The sequence below is a fragment of the Microplitis mediator genome, chromosome 11 (genome assembly GCF_029852145.1).
Source record: "Microplitis mediator isolate UGA2020A chromosome 11, iyMicMedi2.1, whole genome shotgun sequence".
Lineage (NCBI taxonomy): Eukaryota > Metazoa > Arthropoda > Insecta > Hymenoptera > Braconidae > Microplitis > Microplitis mediator.
In genome coordinates, this window is record NC_079979.1 from 12,523,183 (window position 1) to 12,546,185 (window position 23,003).

Genomic DNA, 23,003 nt, shown 5'->3' on the forward strand with positions numbered 1-23,003 from the left:
AAATATTAATGATATTTTTAATAAACAGGTACACAATATCCGAAGAGCAGTGGAAGCGTCGCGAAGGCGAACCCGAGTCGACAAAATCGAGTGACGAGCGTCAAATAATCCGCGTATCTCAAACACAACAGCAGCCGCAGCAGCATCAACCATCCCAGCAATCACAGCAACCAGTGAGTTCAGGCAAGCAATTCCATTCCGTGGAACCGGTGTCACCACCCGAGGCAACGACAAATCATTACACAGCAAGACGATATTACGAATCAACCACTGCCACAACGACCTCCGGGACACCATCAAAACCCCATCTCTCGCCGCTTGATTACGTGAAAAATAAAATAGTCGAAGTGATGCGAACCTCTGAGGACGACAAACCAGGCGCGGAGAGATCCAGCGGCAACGGTAACATTGACAAAGACGACAAACCAGCAGAGAGTCCGTCAACCGGAGATATGGTAATTGACGAGAGTCCTAGTCAGCCAAGTCAACCACCACCATCAGCGCCCACAACATTTTATCCCTACAACGCTCTTGGGGTTCAGGTGCACTCTGGGATGCCCCAACCACCGCCACCAACAACTTCCTCAGCGAATGTATCAAAGTCCGAGCAAATGCAAGCTGAGCCCGCGCCTCTTCTGTCTGCTCAGTACGAGCCGCTCTCCGACGAGGACTGATGTGTCTCTATTGTCAGTCAGATCATCGACAATTCAAAGCTCCCGATTCTCATCAACGTTAATTAGAGGGCCCTGTTTTCGGACACGATAACTTTGCTTTTGTATTTCAGATGTACGCTTTTTTTTTGCTATGATTCTTTATTTTATTATTTTTTTTTATTGACTAGAGTCATATTGGGATAAAAAAAAGTGATAAAGTATCACAATATGAAAGCAATCTTTTGAAAAAAAAAAAATTTTACACAAATGATTCAGGTATAAAAGCTGTGGTTTTTTTTAAACATTACTTGACATATTTTTTTTTTTACTCGTCCACCATAACGTTTAAAAGTCATCTGTTTATATTTTAACAATTTTATTAACAGTAATAATAATAACTGATTATTATTATTATTATAATTGTTTTTATAATTATTTTGTGGAATGATAATATTTAATTTGTTATCTTTTTTTTCTGTAAATTTATTTCTTTTATTATTTCTCGATAAATAAAATCATTCCATAAAACATTCTTATCATCAATTATAAGAACAAAAAAAAAAATGAATAAATAAATAAATATAAAAACCACGGACGCTAAAGCTAAAGCTTTAATGCACGGCATCAATGCCAAATTTAAGGTACATTTAATAATAAAAAATAGTTATTATAGTTATAATATAGTTATATTAAATATAATATTAATAATAATAATTAGTTGTAATAAAAATAACGATAATAATATTTCCACAGTAAATAAAAGTGGTAAATAATTATAAAAATCCATTTTCTTTTGTAAATACACTAATATAATCGTTATAAATAATACTAATAATAATAATAATAATAATAATATTAATAAATACGTTAAAGGTGTGCGTGTTTTTATTTTGAATACATCTGTGATGAGTACCAGTGTGAGATACTAAAATACATGTACTGTAGATTCGATAAAAAGAAAGAGAATAAAAGTGGGTAGTAAAAAAAAAAATAAACACTGAGTTTAAATAATAATCATCTTGAACAGACGATTACTTTATTGTATGTACACTATTTTTTTTTCTATATATATGTATATTAGGGTGGTCGTTAAAAATTAAATTTTCTCAGACGCCTGTACAAAGCTTCTTTTTAGTGAAAAAATACATGGGGATTTTGGTTTTTTTTTTTTACGTAAAAAGAACTCGTGCCTCTGGACGATCAAAGTTCATTTTTCGATACAATCGCGGTTTTTTAAAAATATCTCATGAAATATACAGATTAAAGGAAAAAATCATGAGAACAATTTTGTAGGAAATTAAATTCTTGACAAAAAAGGTCATATTCATTTTTTTTATAAAATGTGTATTTATGAAGATATTTTAAAAAAACTTTTTAGATCTGAATTGAGCGTTTTAAGGATTACAAATTTTGAAAATAACATTTTTCTAAGTATATAGAAAATATAACAAGCATTAATGATTGATATGTTACGAGTTACGAAGTTGTCTATGTTTAAGAAAAAACTTTATTTTTAACATTCGTAATCTTTAAATGCTCAATTGATAAGATGTAAAAATTTTTTTTTAAAATATCTTCGTAAATACACATTCTATAAAAAAAATGAACATGACCTTTTTTGTCAAGAATTTAATTTCCTACAAAATTTTTTCTATGATTTTTTCCATTAATCTGCATATTTCATGAGATATTTAAAAAAACCGCGATCGTATCGAGAAATGAACTTTGATCGTCCAGAGGCACGAGTTTTTTTTTACTTAAAAAGAAAAAACCAAATTCCCCATGTATTTTTTCACTAAAAAAAAAGCTTTTTACAGGGCGTCTGAGAAAATTTAATTTCTAACGACCATCCTAACATATATATACATAAATATGTATATATATATACAATAATTATAAATATTAAAATAAAAGGTTTAAAAAAAAAAGTAAACGTTGTAAATAGTTGATAGTTTTAAGACGAACAAGTAATTATATTATTATAAATATATAAATATAAGTACTAGGACTAGTGTAATAACAGTAGGTATAGATAAAGTTTAAAACAGGTAGAAAAATGACGAACTGACTAGGGAACTTCTTTCGGGACAACGTTCTCTTATTGACGAATTACTTTATGTAAAATTTTATCAAATTTATTGGTATAATTATTATTATTAATAATAATAATAATAATAATAATAATAAATATTAATAATAATAAATAATGTTAATTGTCGATAAACGAATAAATGTTAATTTTTATTTTATTTAATTATATTTAAATAATACATGTTGATCACTCGATACACACTCAATTATCGCGCACTTATCAAACCACACATTCACATTTACCTTTTTATACAGCCTAATTTTATATTTGTATGCAAAAAAAGTTTTATTATTATTATTAATAATAATAATAACAATAATGTGGAGCTGCGCCCTTCGTTTACGGCTTTTTAAATTTTATTTTATCAAAATTGTACCATAGTTCTTATTTTTTATCATTTTTTATTTTAACGCCAACTGTTTTCAATCGCGACTACGTTCCAAAGCTTTATTGTAATAAATAAAAAAAAAAAAATTTTTAATTAAAGTTTATTAATTAATAAAACCAAGGGACCGGTGCCTTTCAACACTATTGCTCTTAAAAAAAAGTAAAATAAAATAAATAAAAATAAAAACAAGTTGATAATTTATTATTTATAGAGTTTCCTTTATTGCTCTAATTCCGTACCGTGTCTTAAGTACTTTGATTCGATATAGAAAATTTTTAATTTTGTTTATTTAAAAATAATGCCAAGTGTTAAAAAATAGCTGAGAAAAAAAATATTTTGATGCTTCCAAAACGGTGATTAAAAAAAAACAGTACTGCATCCAATAAAATATGAGTAATTTTACTCTAATAATTAAAAAAAAAATTAAGAGAACGAATCTTATCACTGCTATTGCTCCAAAATGACTTAAATTAAATTTGAAACCACAGAAAAAAAGGATTTTTTGACACAAAAATTTTTTACTCTTCCCAAGAATTTTTATTTTTCCCAAGAAGAGATTTTTTGCATTGGAAATTGAAGATAAAAATTTTTCTTAGGGAGAGAAAAATTTAAATGCGGCAAGAAAATTTTTTTTTCGTGCAGACATAGACTAGAGACGTAAAATATACTGTTACAATTGTACCTATTTGATTAAAGCTTGGTGACGATCTCTGTTCAGAACTTGATCGTTTAAAGAAGAAAAAAAAAAGGCTGTATATTTAAAAAATAAAATAAAATATATAATAATTAAAATAAAATAAGCTATCGAGGCGATTGTTTAGCTCTCGTTGTAAAATAGACGGTCGGATGGAAATAATGAAGCTGATGATTTAATGATGATTATAATTATCTATTAAATAAACAGGAATAAAGTAATTGATTGGAAACGATATATTAAATAAATAAATATATAAATAAATAAATGAATGGATAAATATTTAAATAGCGAACGAGCGCATACCACGCCTACAGTAAACTCTACCGGTGTAGCATACACGATAATTATTATCAAAACAATTCAATGTAAATTGTTATTTTTGTTGAAATAAAATCACCTCCGTTATTGACTACCTTGTTATTATATTTTCACCATCTCCTTTGTTGTTAATTACAACGGATTAGTCCAAGTATTTTAAATACGCTGCTGGTAAGTGTTATGATCGTTTTATTTTATTGTTTAATTTAGTAATAAATTAATTGAAAGCATAGGGTAGAGGTACCATTTGTGGCCACTGCTCTATTTCTGGACATTTTATACTTTATTTTAATTAATAAAAAAGTGTAAAATAAAATTATTATTTTAAAAGTGGGATAAAAATATTTTTTACATATTTTGAAAATTAATTACGTCATTACGTCTTTTACAAATTATTTTATTTTTATTTTTCAAGTGTCCAGAAACGGTACCTCTGCCTTATTTAGACTGAAAAGAAAAATAAAGTCTTGATCCAAGAAATTAATTTGTTTGAAAATTTCAATAAACTTATTTTTTGATTGAAATTTCTTTGGTAATTATTTTTTAGAAAAAGTTTGCTAACAAAGTAAAATATTTTTAGTAAATTATTAAATTCTGTGAAAATTTTAAATGCCTGACAAAAAACTTTTTATGCATCTAAAAATTTTATTGGTTTTAACGACATAAATATTGAGGAGTTTGTTAATTTTTTAAAAATAATTCATATTTAATAAATCAGTACTAAAGAAACTGTAATTTTTTTAATCAAATAAATAACTTTGTTCTTAATTTTTTAAAATTAATTTCTTGGATCAAGAATCTGTTTTTTTTTTCCTTGTAAATATAAAATGTACTGATCATCATTAATTGATAATAAAAAATCAATAATGGTCTAATGATAAAAAAATATTTTTCCAACATAAGTAAATAATTAATTTTATTTTTCAAATTGTACAAAAATTATTCGGAGCCCGCGTAAAAAAATTTAGTTACAAAAAGATTTAAAAAAAGTTCGAAATCCGGAGTTTCTAAGCTTGAGACAGATTAGAACTTTGAGGAACTTATTTTGAATTTTTGTAATTTTGATACTGAAAAAAAAGTATCAAAAAAGGACTTTATATGTTAGAATTTTGAGTAAAAAAGGAATGTTTTTAAAACATATTTTTCAAAACGTATTTTTATTACACGGAGAAATTATTGTTGTTTAAAATGCTATTGTGTCATAGTAAAGCCGGGCCACGTTGACCATTTTTCGGACATTGAAATAAACACATGAAAAAAATACTATGACTTTTTATTTATTTATTATTACCATAGTAAAATTAAAAATGGTTACAGTAATTTGTCAAATTTACTATGGCCATAGTAATTTTTCTACGTGTTTATTTAAATTTTTGCAAGTGACCAAAATGGTCCGGCTTCACTATGACACCATAGTATTTCAAACAAAAATAATTTAGCCCTTTACATTATACCCTGGTTCCGAAAAAATCTCATTAGAAACCATCTCCATAAAAGTAAAAAAAAACGTTCATAAAAAGTTCCAAGTTTGAGATTTTTGAACTTTTTCTGAACCAGAGTATGAACTAAAAATACGTTTCAAAAATGTTCTTTTTTTTACTCAAATTTCGCTCACATACATTTTGTGTTTACTATCAAAATTACAAAAGTTCCCCTCAAAGTTCTAATCCGTCTCAAGTTTAGAAGTTCTACAAATCGAACTTTTTTGTAATTTTTTTAAAACGAATTTTTGTTACACAGGAAAATTAATCATCAATAAACAATAAAGCAAAATATTACAAAATTATTCTATCAGATCTCGCTTGAATCATCCGCTCTCTCGCAGCTTTAAACTGTTCAAGCACACTATTAACAGTGTTAATTAACATACCAGAATTCAATCTTTCTTGATATTTAGACCGACTTTTACTATTAATTTTATTATTCTGCTGTATAATATTAACCCGCAAATCGACAGTACCACTGGGTACAACTTTCAATTCTTTTTTATCCAACTTACTTCCTTCATGATCCCGAGGTATCCCACTATACGTAATATCTTCTAGCTCAGCAGTACCACCAGTAAAAAATCTTCTCAGTGCATTAACGATTCCATAAACCGGCCTCCAAGTCCGTAATCGAAATTCATAGGACCCAGATGCCGATGGTAAAGGCATTGATGTGTAGCCTTCTATTCGATATCTTTAAAGTAAAACATATATTAAGTATATGTAGGGGAAGGGGGGGGGCAAAACGGGATACTTAACGAAAAATTTAGTTTTTAGGGACATAAATATCGTAAATTGGCTTTATTTTGATTCTATTTGAAATAAATATAACGAATTTTAGACTGCCATCAGAAAAAAAATTTTTATTTTCTGCGGACAAAATGGGATACCCCAAAAAAAAGTAAATTTTTTTTTTTTTTTTTTTTTTCAAGTGAATAAAATTGATGTAATAATATCTTTCTAAATTGATGTAAGTAATAAAATTTACTCTCAACATATTTTTAAAGAAGTTTTTCCTTGTTATTTCTTTTCAAAATTTGAAATTGGCGCCAATATTATACTTTTCGCAAAAAATATAAAAATGATTTTTTTTTAGCTTTTAATAGTGTAAAATGATACTAGATGTCATTTTTGACCATTTTCGAAAGTTTTTCGAGAAAAAAAAAATTTTGACGAAATTTTGAGGGTATCCCATTATTCCGGCCTATCCCGTTTTGCCCCCCCCCCCTTCCCCTAATATTTAATCATTAAAGCATTAAATATTAATTTTTAAAATAAAATCACCTTGTCCAATTGTCGAAAGAGCCTACGGAAATAAGTAAATAAGGCCACGAGGGCACAGTCTCGTTCAAATAATTTAAATCAAGATCAAGTGTTATTTCAGCTAGATAACTAAAATGAGCCGATTTATTTATCATTTTACATCTCTGTGTTCGTCCGTACAGTTTATCCCGATTATTTGTGCTCCAATATTTCGGCAAATCGATAGTGTATGTAATAAATATCGAATTGTAACAAAAATCTTGTGCTCCAATAAAATCAAATGTCAAAAATAATCGTAAAATATTTGCCGGTGGTAATTCGATATCTGAAATTATTTTATCTTGTCGATAAATCTCCGGTATTTCCTAAAAAATAAAAAACACAACAGTAATAATAATTATTATTAAACTTTAATGACATTAAAACTATTACAGGTGATAAGACACGACATTGACAGTCACATTTATAAAAAAACTTTAATCTCCTGATAGTAAAGTCACACCAATTGTTCTTGCGGTAGGAAACTTTGAATTTAAAAATAAAGTTAATTATCTGAAGAATTAAAAACAATAATAATATATATATATATATATATATATATATATATATATATATATATATATATATTTATTTTTACTAGAAGGTAACGAATAAATTTTTGAAAAATAATAAAACAGTGGGAATCGTTAAGGACAAACAAGTTTTTTTAATCTTCAGTCATTTTCCTGAGCTCGTACGCTCAAGATCGGTCTCTTTATATAACAGCGTCTGGATTTTTATTTAATATCTCACTTTCGCAATAACTATTTTGCGTCCGTCTTCTTCTTCAGATAATCAAACATTCTTCAATAGCAAGTCACACTACATAACACACGTGTATTTATCTATCAGTGCGAGTTTACTTCATCTAAAGTGTAGTTCTTTTTTTTTTTATGTCCGCTCAATTTAAAATAAGTTACTGTTAATTTAAATTTAAATAGTAAATAAATAAATATACCAAAGATGATGCGACAGATTTCGGAAATTTCCTATGTTGGGTAAGTTGGCATGAATAAATACACGTTAAAAATTGGGAGTGAATTCCAAGTGATTACGGATTTTATTTAAATCCGCATTCACTCCGGATTCAATCCACGTTCACTCCGAAAATTTTTCAGTGTAAATATGAAAATTAAAAAAGAAATTTTGAAAGCCAAAAGTGCGTGTAATTAAAAATCAGGAGTGAATTTGAAATGATTACGGATTTTATTTAAATTTTAATTCACTCGGAGTTTCGGAATTTCAAAAAAAATCAATCGGCATACGGAGTAAACAGAGAATTTGTATTTTTAACGATTTAGAGTGTTACTCCGATTTGGAGTTTTAGTATTAAAATAAACTTCCCTTCGGAGTAAATTTCACTCCGAGGGGATTAAATAAAATAATAGTCATCCGCTCCACGTTTACTCCGGATTTAATCCGCGTTTACTCCGCTAATTTTTTATAGTAAATAAATAAATACTAACATGCTGTAAATTATTATTAACGATCACGTCATCATCTGGGTATTCATAAATATGTTCGATCCAATAGTCATAATTCATTCCAATGCTTTCAATAGAATAGGCTTCATCTTGATCATTATTAATATCTGGATCAATTGTCAAAACTTTACCGGCTTTATTGTAAGTGAGAGTACACAGAAGAATTTCCGATGTGTCAGGATCAGGAAACGCTTGATCTTTAGACGACAAATCCACCATTATATGCATTACCGTACAATCTCGGTACAAATAGTGATTTGATCGAATTTTCGTGTCCGTTGGATTGTCATCGATAACTTGTTTGTTGTACCGCTCATTAAACGGCTTGCGGTTTTTAATCGTGGGAAGCGCACACTCATTCTTAATTGATAATAATGACTTATAATTTTTCTTAGTCACCGGCGATTTATCCCGATAATAAGCGTCATCGGAAGTGTAGGTAAATAGTCGCGATCCTTGGACACTTTCATTTTTAATTACTTCGTTATACTCTTTGTGGATTTTTGTACTGCAATTTTTTTCTTCAGAATATAATTTAACTTCGAGAGAACTGAATATTTTTTCTTGCCAAGTTATTGTTTTTTCTTCGGACTCAAGATAATTTGAGTCGTGAATTTCTTCTTGCGAGTCAAATAATTCAACCAGAGGAGATTTTTGCTGGACGATTTTTATTCTGAAAATATTTATTTACTTTTAGACGGTTGTATTTTGGTAATAGAAAATATTTAACTTTTTTTTTCAACGCCACATGGCCGGTTTCTGGAAGTTATTTTATTTATAAGAAATAAACATTCAAAGTAAACATCTAATTTCATTTTTATACCTTTTTTTTATACAATTGGATATTTAAACATATATTTAATAAGGTAATTGACCTAATAACTGATCATGACCTAATGGCTAATTAATTTTAGTGAAAATTATTTTTGAATTTAAATTAATTACTAAGTTAAACAACAATTAAAAAAATATATAAATGTATTCTAAATTACACTGAAAAAAATACTTTGGAGTTGCAAACAAATATTACTTATTTATATAAGTAAATATGTTAATATTATTGTTATTGTTTTGCGCGGGAAATTGCATTGGTTTGAAATTGTTTTGTTTCGACTGGCAAAACAGTCAATGAAAATTGAAACTCGCAATTTCAACACAAAAAATCGATTTTTTCATAATTTCACACTAGTGTACTGTAAAAAATCAGGAGCTAATTCGGAGTGATTACGGACTTGTTTAAATTCGAATTCACTCCGTCATTTCGGAGTAACGGAGTTTTAAAAAAAATTACTCCATATGCAGAATAAATTTGTTTTTCCAGTGGAATGATTTCGGAGTGATCTGGATTTTATTGAAATCCGATTTCACTCCAATTCGAAGTTTTAATATTAAAATAAACTCCCCTTCGGAGTAAATTTTACTCCGAAGGGATTGAAAAAATAAACAGTCATCTGCTCCGCATTTACTCCGGATTTAACACGCGTTCACTCCACATATTTTTTACAGTGTAGTGCCCCTTGAAATATATATTCGTCCCCTATGGGGTTATTAGAAGTATGAGCTGCTCATACTAATATTTCTACTTTACTTACTAATTTTTGAAACTAATTTCCCATCACAGATTTAAAAAAAAACGAAACTCAGATAACCGAAAATTTTATGATCCTGAAGTTAGCAGACAATTAACAATTTTTAAAATTTTTTTTCAACAAATCAATTACAATAAAAAAAAAAAATAAAAATCTACACATGTAGAAAATTCAAAAAACTACAAGTGCAATTTTTTTTTATAATTTATCGTTTTGAAAATAATCAAAAAATTATTAGACGTCGGCTAACTTCAGTATCATAAAATTTTTATATTTCTAAGCAAATCAATTAAATATTAATAAAAAAAGAAGTTTTTGCAAATACATCCGAAGAATTTTCTGATAGTGAAATTAGCAGACAGCTGACAATTTTTAAATTATCAAATTCAATATTGATAGAAAATTATTTAAAAATATACACAGAGATTTTGAAAAATCTTTTATATGAATTTTTTAAAATTGTTTTTTATCAATATCAAATTCATTAATTCAAATTTGAAAAAATTTCAGCTGTCCACTGACTGCACTGTCATATTTTTTAAATTCATAATGTGCATTTTTTGATTAATTTTTTTTCTATATATTCGATTTATTAATAAAAATTCAAAAATTGTCTCACGTCTGCTACATTTATTATCATGATTACCAGTGATCATTAATAGGATCTCTTAATTTATATTTAAATGTGTATATTAATAAAAATTAAATTTTTTTATTTATCACCAAAAACCTAGTTCCCAAAAATAATATATCATAATTACTTTATTTTAAAATTATCAATTGATTGATTAACACGATAGTCTCCAGCTATTTTTAATTTACCCGAATTACGTGAAAACATCATTAAACACTAATTGTCCTTCATACTTGCTCTCATATAAACATACATACTCCATATCTGTATAATTCGAAGTGTTTTTATAAACGTTGCTTAGCAACCAATAGGACATGTGTTTCTAAAATTAAAACCATCCAATGAAATTTTCTAAAACAATCTAAAAACAAATAAAAATAAACATATTAATTACTAATTAATTTTTTTTTTCAAATCATCTAAACTTAATTGCCAGTGAAAGGAAATTTAAATACAAAAAAATAAGCGGGAGAGAAAAAAAATGCCAATGACGCTTCGTATTTGACAACACAAAAATACACACATATATATACACACAGATATACTGTATATATATTATAAACATATATTGACATATGTATGTTTGGCAGTAGGGAATTCAAAAATTTAAAAATGATTCATTTGTGCGGCGGTAATTTCGAATGAAACTTTTTTTACAAAGCTGTAAATTTTATTATAAAAATTTCATATATTTTATATTTATTGTAAAAACGTTCATAACCTGTATGAAAAGGTCGCACCAGCTTACATTCCTGTACCTTCGTGATAACGGTAAACTATAAATTCCTACTTTATTTTAATAATTAGCATTTGTTACTAAATAAGGTCATTGAGAATTATTTTTTTCTTCACGTTATCTTGGTGATAAAATTCATGAACAAATTGTTAAATCTTTAGATGACTAATATATATATATATATATATATATATAGATGTAGATACGAAATAATATACACATATATAATTGTATATATTCAAGTTTATTTAGTTATTGCTCACCTGTTGAAGTTGACACCTGTCAGTATTTTTTGTTTTGTTAAATTTTATTTATTTATTTGATTAATTGATTATTATATTAAGTAATTAATTATTGTTTTGCAGAGGGTTTAAAATTATAAAAATGGTCAATGAACAAGATAGAGAAGGCCAAGTGATAATTCCACTACAGTACAATAATGCAGTAAGTATTTTATTATTAAATTTATATTTATTTTTTGGAGTGAATTTGGCATGATACTGACATTAGCCGTCTAATAATTTTTGGATTTTTTTTTAAACCATAAATCTAAAAAAAAATTATTTAAGAAAATAGCACCTATAGTTTTTTTAATTTTCTACATGTGCATATTTTTAGTTTTTTTAAATTAAATTAAATTGATCGAGAATTTGGGAATCAATTGGCAATTTTTTACGTGTGAATGTAGCAGACATCAGACATATTTAAAATTATAAATAAATAGAGTAAATACAGGAATTTAATGCAACCAGGAAATATCATGAAAATGTCAGGGAATTTCGAAAAATATCCGAGAATTAAAATGTAACAGTTCAAAATATAAAAAAATTTTCAATCATACACTAGTTATAAAAATTAAGGGATATTAAAATAATTTCAAATTTTAAAATGATTTTAACAGTTTGTAACTCGAAGGAAAATGGTCATACGAAAAAAACAAAAAGGGCAAATTGTAGCTTCAAGTGTCCAGTTTTCTGATCTGGTCTTAAAATGTTTTTATTATGTGCAGTTCCCGAGTAATCCTAAGAAAACTATCGAAAAATAAATTTACTAAATTTTTGCTCGTCTTGAAAACGGTCTTCAAGATTCAATAAATTTTTTTCGATAATTATGATTGATTTTTGATTGCTCCGGAACCGTGTATAATAACAAAATTTAAAGACCCAGATCAAAAAACTAGACACTTGAAGCTACAGTTTGACTTTTTGTTTTTATTGTACGACCATTTTCCTTCGAGTTACAAACTGTTGAAAATTACTAAAAAATTTGAATTTTTTTTAATATCCCTTAATTTTTGTAACCAGTGTATTTTGAATTTATTTAAATCATAAAATTTCTTATTAAATATTTTAACTTATACATTTTTAACATCGAATAATCAAAAGTAGGCAATATTCATTTATTTTATTGGCATTTTTTATGGTTTCTCACATGATTTAATTATTAAAAATGAAAATATAATAAAAACTTTGAATATTTAAATAATACGAATAAAATTTCTAAATCAGGGAAAAATGTGAAAAACTTTACTGGAAAACCGGGAAATATCAAGGAATTTTGAAATAATTTCTTTGCGGCCACCCTGAAATAATTAAAAAAAAATATTTATAAAAAATGCACTTTGAAATTTTTTAAATGTGCATTTTTTTAAATTTTATTTTATTAATTATTTACTCTATTCATTAACAATTTTAAATTTGTCTAATGTCTGCTGCATTCACACTCATAATTTTTAAAATTTTGAAGTAAATAAATAAAATGTAAGAATGAAAATTAAAAAATGCGTACGTAAATAATTTAAAAACCAGTACGCGCATTTTTTTAAATTTTATTATTTTAATTAATTAATTTGATTATTTAAAATTTATAAATTGTCTCATATTTGCTACATTTAAGAGAGTAAATGTAGCAGACAAGACAATTTTTAAATTACAAAAAAAAATATTAAATAATTAAAATAATTAAATTTCGAAAAATGCATGTACTGGTTTTTGAATTATCATTATTATTTCAGTTTTATTAATTGTCAATTGTCCGCTAACTTTACTGTCTAATACATTTACACTTATTTATTATTTTTTGTTTTGTAATTAATAAATTTGTTATTTATTTAATTACAATAATTAGCACTGGAAAAGTACATTTGAAAAATACGACCTGGATGGTGATGGTAAAATATCATATCATGAATTAAAAGAAATGATAAGAGGCTCAACATATAATGACGACATTCCTCCAAGAGTTGTGAGAATAATAATGCAGAAAGCTGATTTAAATGACTCTGGCTATTTAGAGTATCCAGAATTCATAGCAATGGTAATAAATAAATATATAAAATAACTCATCATAATTAATAACTAATTAATTATATTTTAATTTAGATCCATAGAAAAGATATGCAAGGAGTATTTGGGCATTTTTTAAGTCGCTATGTCCATAATATGGTACCACAAAGACCGTGTCTTGAGACACAATACAGCGTAAGGCCATCTGGTGATTTTCCTGACGGTCTTTATGAAGAAGAGTACAGTTGCAAGCCACCAGCAATTGCTATGATCATAATATCAATTATTGAAATTATTTTATATCTGTATGATGTAATCGTAGACAAGGTTATAGATGGTCCAGCATCGACATTATTTATTTATAATCCTCATAAAAGATATCAAGCTTGGAGATATTTCACTTACATGTTCGTCCATGCTAGGTAAGTTCATAATTTATATTGAGTTTCATTTCACCAGCAATCAAAGCGTATAATTTTTTTTTTTTTTTATTAGTGTATTTCATATAGTGGTTAATCTACTGGTACAAATAATGCTGGGAATACCCTTGGAGATGGTCCACAAATGGTGGCGAGTATTGATAATATATTTAGCTGGAGTTGTTGCTGGTTCTCTTGGGACATCTGTGTCAGATCCAAAGGTATATCTTGCTGGTGCATCTGGTGGTGTCTATGCGCTTATTACCGCTCACGTCGCTACGATAATAATGAACTGGCGGCAAATGGAATTCGCTGTACTACAGCTGTGTGTTTTTATAATTGTAACTGCGGTTGATGTTGGCCAGGCAATTTACAACAGATATGTACTGGAGACCAAAGATCAAATCGGTTATGTTGCTCACTTTGCTGGTGCTATTGCTGGATTACTTGTTGGTATTAATGTTTTACGTAATCTTGAAGTACAAACATGGGAAAAAGCCGTCTGGTGGGCTAGTATTTTTACTTATATTGCGCTTATGACTGCTGCTATTCTATGGAACGCATTGTATCCATCATATTTTCCCGAGCCTTTTTATGATTCGTAGTAATTGTTTATTGTTTATATTTATATAAACTTAAGGCATTCCCAGACAATCTCTCCCCACTTTTTAAAAATATGCGATTGCTTTCAACTGTCAGCGTATCAAACTTTCATCAATTAATTTAAAAAAAATTAAAAGATTAATTGAAAAAAGGAAAATTTTGGTGATATAATTTTAAAACAAAATTACTCTTAGTTGTTATCAATTAAGGGGGGAAAGGGGTCTGAGATACAAAAAAAGAGCATATTTTTGTGATTTTTTTTTCAGAGTACGTTCGTTATTAAAATTCTTAAAATTTATGAGATTATCAAGCATCATTCCAAAAATATTCTGCTAAATTTTTATAAAAAAATATTGAAAAATAAGCCGGTGGTAGTGAGGAGAGACGAATCACCTCAAAAAGTCTCTATGCCGTAGGCAGGATAACTCATGACTACCTCACCTGAAATAAAAAACCAAAAAGATTTCTTTAGTACATAAGTTTATTTTGGATTTGAATGAAAAAATAAACAAAATGAATATTTATTCATTTTTGAATTTTTGGTAAAGGTGCAATCAAAAACTTATGATTTTTGCCAAAAATTCTTCCTTTTGTTTAATTGAAAAATAAGTAGTTATTAAAAAAAAAATCCTTCATTCAGATCTAAGATAAACTTATGTACTAAAGAAATCTTTTTGGTTTTTTTATTTCAGATGAGGCAGTCATGAGTTATCCTGCCTTCGGCATGTAGACTTTCTTTTGAGGTGACTCGGCTCTCCCCACTACCACTAGCTTATTTTTCAATATTTTTTCATGAAAATTTAGCAGAACATTCTTGGAATGATGCTTAATAATCTCACTAATTTTAAGAATTTCAATAACGAACGTACTCTGGAAAAAAAAATCACAAAAATATCTTTTTCTTTGTATTTCAAATCCGTTTCCTCCCTTAAAAGTTGAACGAAATTCGTTGAAAAAATTTTGGCCTATAAAATTTTAACTGTAATTTATTTTCCAAATTTCGTTTAACTTCCAATTGACATCAACTGGTAGTAATTTTTTTTAAATTCCGTATCTCAGCAAAATTGTCTTTTTTTCAATAAATTCTTCAATTTTTTAAAAATTAATCGATAAAATTTTGAAAGTAATTGAAAATTTTTAAAAAGTGGAGTCACTGTCTATGAATGGCCTTAACATGGACTTAATATCTATTAAATTGTCAGTATTTTTTTTTATTTTTATTATTATTTATGTACTATTAAAAACAATATCAGATATTGTTATATTTTTAAACTGATATATTTGTATAAGTGTAAAAAAAATTTTGTATTAAATATTTTTTAAATAAACAATTAAATAAATTACCACTAAAATATTAACTAATTTAAATAAAAATATTATAAATATCTCAGTATTATAAAATATTTATTCTTACACTTAATAAATACAGTAAAAAATTTTTTTTCATTTTAGAATCTTCATTGCGTCACTTAAATTTATTGTTATTTAATTGTTCGTTAATTCAAACTTTTAAATTGACTTGTTACTTTTAAAAAACAGTTTTTTTTTAAACTTAATATATACTATTATAATTTATCTGCAGCAAGTAAACTATCAACAGTTAATAGTCATCTGGATTTAAAATATTAAATAAAAATATATATATGTATATGTGTATATATATATATATATATATATATATATATATATATATATAGACAATAAATATACTAATAATTTAGGTAAAGAACACTGGTTACGGTTTATGTTTCCTACTCGGTCTTATTTTTTGATGTTCCATTACGAACTTCCGGTTGGTGATTGGTGATGCAATTTATCACATGACCATTGCCCGAGGGTTCACTCAAGTTGTTTTGACTTTGTCGTAACGGAAGTAAAGGCAATAGGTAAATTGCTGCCAGGGCAAGCAAATGTGGAATCAGGTACATTGACCTGCAAATAATAATAATTATTATTATTGTTATTAATTTTAAACACTCAATAAATAAATAAAATAATTTTAAATAATATCTTACGTATAAACTCTAACACTTGGTATAAATTCTAACAGCACAAAGCTAAATGCGAGGTAGGCCATAGATATGCGAGATGCAGTAAATGTCAGCACATCGTAAAAAAATTTCATTGGTTTGCTTCCAATAAAATAGGGCCGGATATGCCGGCGGACCTAGAATTAATAATCAATAATTAATAAAAAAATTTTAATTGTTAATGATATTAAGGGCATTCGCAGACAGCCCCCCCCCCACTTTTTAAAAATTTTCAATGACTTTCGAGTATCATAATTAATTGAAAAAGGGCAATTTTGCTGACATTAAAAAAAAAAATTACTTACAGTTGATATCAATTGGAAGTTAAACGAAATTTGGAAAATAAATTTAAGGAAAATTTTTATGTCAATTTTATAATTCGAAGTTTAAAATTTCGTTTAGCTTCTCATTGATAAAAACTGTAAGTAATTTTTTTTAAATTTTATCTCAGGGAAATTGTCATTTTTTCCGATTAATGTTTTAATTTTTTTTTAATTAATTAATAAAATTTTAATACCGTAATGACAGGTGAGTCATTTCATATTTTTAAAAATGATCCTGAAGTTAACAGACAATTAACAATTTTCAGATTTTTTTTTCAACAATTCGATTACAAAAAAAAAAAAATAAAAATATGCACATGTAGAAAATTTAAAAAACTATGTGCAATTTTTAAAAATATTTTCTTTTAATAATTTATCATTTTGAAAAAAATCTAAAATTATTAACCGTCGGTTGACTTCAGTATCATTTTTTAAAGTGGGGGAGGGACTGTCTGAGAATGCCCTTAAGACTGGGCCGTACTCAACAAATTTTCGAATTTTAGATTTCTATTGATGTATTAATCGATTATCATTACAGCGATTTTTTCATCTTCCGGAAAAATGCATAAGATGAATAGAACTTCTTCGGAAGATTATCATCGAGTCCCATAAATATTTAAAACATAATTAGAAATCTAAAACCCGGAAATTTGGTTAGTACTGCCGACCCTTAAGATTATTAGAAAAATTAATTACGGAACGTGCGGCGTATGTAAAAAGTGCTCCAGTAGCAAAAGTGAGGTAGTAACCAGGATAAAATCCATGCCACAGCGCAGAAAGACCATTTGTAGCAAAAACTTTGCACGGTCCATTTCTGTCATAGACGATCATTCTCAACCATCGGTTGGTTCCGATATTCCACGCAGAAATCGCGTCTTTCAAGCACGAAGACAGCTCGAATTTAAGTGGATGTACATTCGCAATTAAATCCCAACGGTGGTTACCGTCTTCGCCAATCCCATTGTAACCCATACCCGAGTTGTTGCATATTGCGTCGGCGAATAACCACGCGTAGTAATACTTGCAGCGTATAAAAAACATTGAAATCATCAGGTACCATATTTTGTAAAAAATTGTTGTGTTCTCAAGGAAGTCTTGGTCTTTAACTCGTTGGATCGGGAACAATGAGCTGAATGACACGAATAACACTGCGAATATCAAGCTTGCCGTTATTTTTTTTATAACAGCTTTTGTTGGCGATGGCTCTAGTACTATTTCTTCAAGTTCTTTTGATGAATCAGCATAAAATCCCTGGAAAAAAATATTTAAAAAATAAATACAAGATTATCCAACTCAAGTTAAGTAAATACTGAGTAATTTCTAATGATAATAATAATAAACCAACTTACAGAAAATGATTTTCCTCCTTTCAAACGAGTTCCATTTATAAAATCCATATAGTCACGGTAAAATATTACTGGACCAGCCATCAATGCTTGAAAGTGGAATATATAACTAAAGTATTCCAAAGTTGTTGGCATTATTTTAACAGCTTGGTGCCGTTGCAAAGGCGTTAAATCTTTTTCTAATCTTGTAAACCCATCATGAATATTGTACGCCAGTCCAATAACTTTTTGCGTTATAACCATTAACGGACCTGCAATAAATTATTATTTTAAATAATAATTATTTAAATGAGTGAATGTAGCAGACATCAGACAAATTTAAAATTACTAATAAATAGAGTACATAATTAATAAAATTAAATTTTTTAAAAATGCGCATTTGAAAAATTTTAAAATTAAGTGCATTTTTTATAAATATTTTTTTTTTAATTATTTACTCTATATATAATTTTAAATTCATCTGTCTGCTACATTCACACTTGTAAGTTAGCTGACGTCTAATAATTTTTGGATTATTTTTTTCTACGATAAATTACAAAAAAAAATATTTGAAAAAATTGCACCTATAGTTTGTTGAGTTTTCTAAATGTGCATATTTTTAGTTTTTTTTTTTGTCATTAATTTGTTTAAATAAAAATCCAAAAATTGTTGATCGTCTGTCAATTTCAGGATCATATTAATTTAAATAAAAAAATATAATGTAAACATCAATTAAATGAAATATACCGGTAATGTCAAGTGTATATGAACCGTAGGCATAAATTTGCCGGTAGTAATGCACACACGAGAGGTAACCAAGTGCCAGAGTAAGGACAACTCTGTAATCATAAATTTTTACGTAATTCAACAGTTTAAAAAAAAATAGTAATAATAAATAATTAACCTTTGTACGCATCGTGGGTCTTGAGTACGCATTGCAATGAAACATAGCGCCGGAAGTCCTGCTAAATGAGCAGCTTGTCTAAAAAATTACGATATATTATTATTTTAATCATTCATTGATTTACAAATCATTAATTATTGATATTATATTATTTTTTAAGAGCTTACTTGCCAAAACAAAAATATCCCAGCAGTAATCCGATGACAAGACCAAACAGATGTCGAGTTGCCGGTCTGACATTTCCTGGTTTCAGGAAAACTCGTAAAATTCCAGCAAAAAATAATGCGGTGAATTGACTCAGCACAAAGTTTGTCTGTAAAAAAACAAAATAAAAAAAAATAAATTAATAGTTATATATATATATATAAATAAAAATAGAGTATGACTTATGATTAATTACCTTTTAAACTCTAGGGGGTCTTTTAATATTTTTAAAATTTCGTTTACCAAAACCATAAATTATCTTTTGTGTTCTATTTTTATTTTTTTTTAAAACGTTACACGTGACAATCAATATAATGTAGGATTTTGACAGACCCTTCCACATGTTTTTCCATTGATAAATTCCAAGCTATATATTATATATATATACATATGTAGAGAGAAAGAGAGGGAGAGACAGAAAAAGTGAGAGAGAGAAAGTAGCAGGAGTAATTTCAGACGTAAATAAAATTTATCTGACCAAAGTTCATGGTTCTCAAAAATATTTATAAATTTATATATATATATATTTAAGCAAAAGTATCAAAACATGTTTATATTTTTAAAATATTATCTGAATTAATTTCATAAGTAAATTATTTAAATATTTTGCTACAGACCAATGACCTCAATATTTATAATATTTTTATATACCTATCATACTCCTTATATATATATATATGTTAACAATGTTATTTATATAATTTAAAATACCACATTATTAACACTTAACGCATGAAATAATTTTCTTATATTTATCCACAATACATAATAATATATATAAATATAAAATGACATCGGTGACGCAATTTTAAAAAAACTATTCGAGCGTAAAGTAATTGTTAGAGGTATGAAATAAACACGTGGGTGATCTCATGACTCACCAGATTATTGCGTTCAATTAAAAAAAATTTATTTAAATTATCTCAACATTTATATATTTATTTATTACGTACTACAATTTTATGACTAACTTTTATTTTAGATATCTAATCTGTAGATTGAGTTGATGATTATAAAAAAAAAATTATATATATATATCAATTATAATTATCAACTAAAACTATAGATCTGATCAGTTCTTTAAGCAAATAATTTTTTGTCGCTTATCGTGAGTTTAAACGTCTAATAAAACTTAATCTAAAAAATATATAAATAAAAAATGTTCTAAGAAAATAATCTTATCATTTATCAGTTGGTTAAATAAATAAATTTTATTTTCAAATATTTTATTTAAAAAAACAAAATTACGGTAACGAAATTTAAATCAACAGGTCGGTATTTTTTTTTATAAAAAATTTAAATTTAAATTTAAAAATGAAAACTTTTAATGTAAATGTAAGTCGGTATAAAAAATAAAAAAAATATTTAGTTACCTGATCAACAGGTAAACCAACGGTGTCCGAAAGTTTTTCAAATGTATGGAAACCCGTATAATAATTTTCTTTTATCGCAGCCATGGTCACGATCACGGTTTAAGTTTTCACGATCACGGTCCTCGGCGTACTGATGCGAGAGTGAGTGGGATCGTGGATGATGATGATGATGATGATGATAATGCTACTAAATAAAACAACTACACAGTAGACATGCTATACTGTACTCCTTCTTAACCCAGAACGTACCAGCTTTACTTTGATGAACAACAGGGCAGGGATTCATTTCCATCGGTAACATGAAAGACCCAGAGAGAGCTAGACCTCTGTGGGAGAGGAAAGAAGAAGGAGAGATCTCAGTAGAGTAGAGTAGAGAGCAGCACGTTGCGGGACACTATCTCAGGGACGGACATTTATTCCCCTACTCAACACAAATTCAAACACTATTATATGTGCGTGTGCGTATCTTGCAAATAAAAGTAAGCGCAGGCTCTTTCGTGTATGACCCTAATATATACACAAAAAATTATTACTTATGTATAAGTATCTATGTTGTGTTGATTTATAAATAAAATCATTCATTTATTAAGTGGCTAATTTCTCACTTATATTTCCTGCAATTGTTTCCTTATTTTTTTATGGATACGGTATTCATTTTTTTTCTGTACTCGGTACTTAAAAAACTTGATAATTATAGGTTTTAAAATTTATTTCGAAATTACTCAACAATTTTTATGACCCGCTTACGGAGGTAATGGAGCTGTGAACTTGATGTTTTTTTATTTGGCCTTTCATTTTTCACTGAACAGTTAGAAATTATTATTATTATCATTATTATTAGTATTATATTTAGAACAGACTTTCTTCTCCTTATTTAACTAGACACACACGATTCGCATTGTAATTTTATTGGCTATTTATCTATAACCGGTTTCATTAATTTATTGTTTTTAATTAAACCAAAATAACTTTCTTTTAAATTTATTATTATTATTATTATTATTATCCCTGATTAAACAACTGAATTCGAGCGAATTAAAAATTTTAATTCTACTCAATTCTGTCGAATTCTGCAAAACAGAATTCAACAATTGAAAATTTCAATTCTGTTATATTCTGTTAAATTATGATACTGAAGTTAGCCGACCTCTAATAATTTTTGAATTTTTTTTAGGCGGTAAATTTACAAAAAAAAAAATTTGAAAAAATTGCACCTGTAGTTTTTTAAATTTTCTACATGTGCATATTTTTCGTTTTTTTTTTTCTTCAAATTTAATTGTTAAAAAAAAAAGCCCAAAAATTTTTAATTGTCTGCTAACTTCAGGATCGTGTTAAATTTGATAAGACAGAGTTTAAAAGAATTCAAGGATTATTTTTGAATTAAATAGAATAAAAACGATTTAAAAATTTTGAACCTGTTTTTATTAAGTTTAATTCGGAGTCAGAACCGGAAATTCGAGGATTATTTTCGAATTAAACTGAATAAAACCGATTGAAAAATTTTGAATCTGTTTTTATTCAGTTCAATTCGGAGTCAGAACCAGAAATTTGAGATTTTCGAATTAAACCGAATAGAATTGTTTAAATTCGTTTCAATTTGGATAAATTCTGGTGTTCCTGCCGAATTAGACAGAATTCTTTTTCAATAAGTTAGGTACCGAATTACCAGAATTTATCTGAATTACATAGAATTAAAAATTCAATTCTGTTTAATTCGATCGAATGCAGTTGTTTAACCAGGGATTATTGTTTTAATTATTTGACATGTAGCAGACATGAGACATTTTATGAATTTTAAAAAAAATAAATAAATGAAGTAAAATAATGAAATTTTAAAAAATCCGTACGCGGATTTTTCATTGATCTAAACCCGCAATTTGTACTTTTTATTCTATTTATATTTTATTTATTCATTCTAAAATTTAAAAAATTCCCACTTGTCAGTTACATTCACACTCACTATTGTTTATATGTAAAATGACGTGACAAATCAAATTAATCAACAAAAATCTGTTGACAAGATAACTGGATAAATAAAAATAAACCCAGGAAACGTTATTGAGGCTCATATATTCTTTGATTTAAAAAAATGATTTAGAATGATTCAAAACAATTTGAAAGGATTTAAAACAATTTGAATCGACCAATATATATATA

At 27.1% G+C, this 23,003-nt stretch overlaps 4 protein-coding genes across 16 annotated transcripts in view; 2 read left to right on the forward strand and 2 right to left on the reverse strand.

Moving 5' to 3' along the window:
• LOC130677334 (uncharacterized) overlaps nucleotides 1-3,913 on the forward strand; it is a 74,657-nt gene extending 70,744 nt beyond the window's left edge. For all 10 annotated transcript variants that reach the window (XM_057484058.1, XM_057484059.1, XM_057484057.1 and 7 more), the window contains one exon: nucleotides 29-3,913. In XM_057484058.1, the coding sequence (XP_057340041.1) occupies nucleotides 29-674 (646 nt within the window). In that variant the 3' untranslated portion in view covers nucleotides 675-3,913. The remainder of the gene's footprint in view (nucleotides 1-28) is intronic.
• Nucleotides 3,914-5,008: 1,095 nt separating this feature from the next.
• LOC130677338 (tectonic-like complex member MKS1) lies at nucleotides 5,009-11,796 on the reverse strand. The gene is made up of 5 exons (XM_057484072.1): nucleotides 11,644-11,796; nucleotides 10,772-11,005; nucleotides 8,404-9,094; nucleotides 6,920-7,263; nucleotides 5,009-6,329 (listed from the first exon to the last, which is right to left on the reverse strand). Exons 2-5 carry the CDS (start codon nucleotides 10,852-10,854, stop codon nucleotides 5,924-5,926), a joined length of 1,524 nt encoding a protein of 507 aa, XP_057340055.1. The 5' UTR covers nucleotides 10,855-11,005; nucleotides 11,644-11,796; the 3' UTR covers nucleotides 5,009-5,923.
• LOC130677339 (protein rhomboid) lies at nucleotides 7,526-15,579 on the forward strand. 3 transcript variants are annotated; one of them, XM_057484073.1, is made up of 5 exons: nucleotides 7,526-7,935; nucleotides 11,746-11,824; nucleotides 13,508-13,696; nucleotides 13,762-14,087; nucleotides 14,161-15,579. In XM_057484073.1, exons 1-5 carry the CDS (start codon nucleotides 7,901-7,903, stop codon nucleotides 14,687-14,689), a joined length of 1,158 nt encoding a protein of 385 aa, XP_057340056.1. In that variant the 5' UTR covers nucleotides 7,526-7,900; the 3' UTR covers nucleotides 14,690-15,579. The 3 variants fall into 3 exon arrangements, with proteins under 3 accessions (XP_057340056.1, XP_057340057.1, XP_057340058.1); XM_057484074.1 differs by lacking the exon at nucleotides 7,526-7,935 and adding an exon at nucleotides 10,992-11,415; XM_057484075.1 differs by lacking the exon at nucleotides 7,526-7,935 and adding an exon at nucleotides 11,447-11,661.
• A 768-nt stretch (nucleotides 15,580-16,347) lies between these two features.
• LOC130677336 (lysophospholipid acyltransferase 6) lies at nucleotides 16,348-21,254 on the reverse strand. 2 transcript variants are annotated; one of them, XM_057484069.1, is made up of 9 exons: nucleotides 20,847-21,249; nucleotides 19,670-19,840; nucleotides 19,437-19,582; nucleotides 19,270-19,347; nucleotides 19,113-19,204; nucleotides 18,390-18,637; nucleotides 17,737-18,291; nucleotides 16,703-16,854; nucleotides 16,348-16,619 (listed from the first exon to the last, which is right to left on the reverse strand). In XM_057484069.1, exons 4-9 carry the CDS (start codon nucleotides 19,299-19,301, stop codon nucleotides 16,439-16,441), a joined length of 1,260 nt encoding a protein of 419 aa, XP_057340052.1. In that variant the 5' UTR covers nucleotides 19,302-19,347; nucleotides 19,437-19,582; nucleotides 19,670-19,840; nucleotides 20,847-21,249; the 3' UTR covers nucleotides 16,348-16,438. The 2 variants fall into 2 exon arrangements, with proteins under 2 accessions (XP_057340052.1, XP_057340051.1); XM_057484068.1 differs by lacking the exon at nucleotides 19,670-19,840 and having other exon boundaries at nucleotides 20,847-21,254.
• Nucleotides 21,255-23,003: the final 1,749 nt, after the last annotated feature.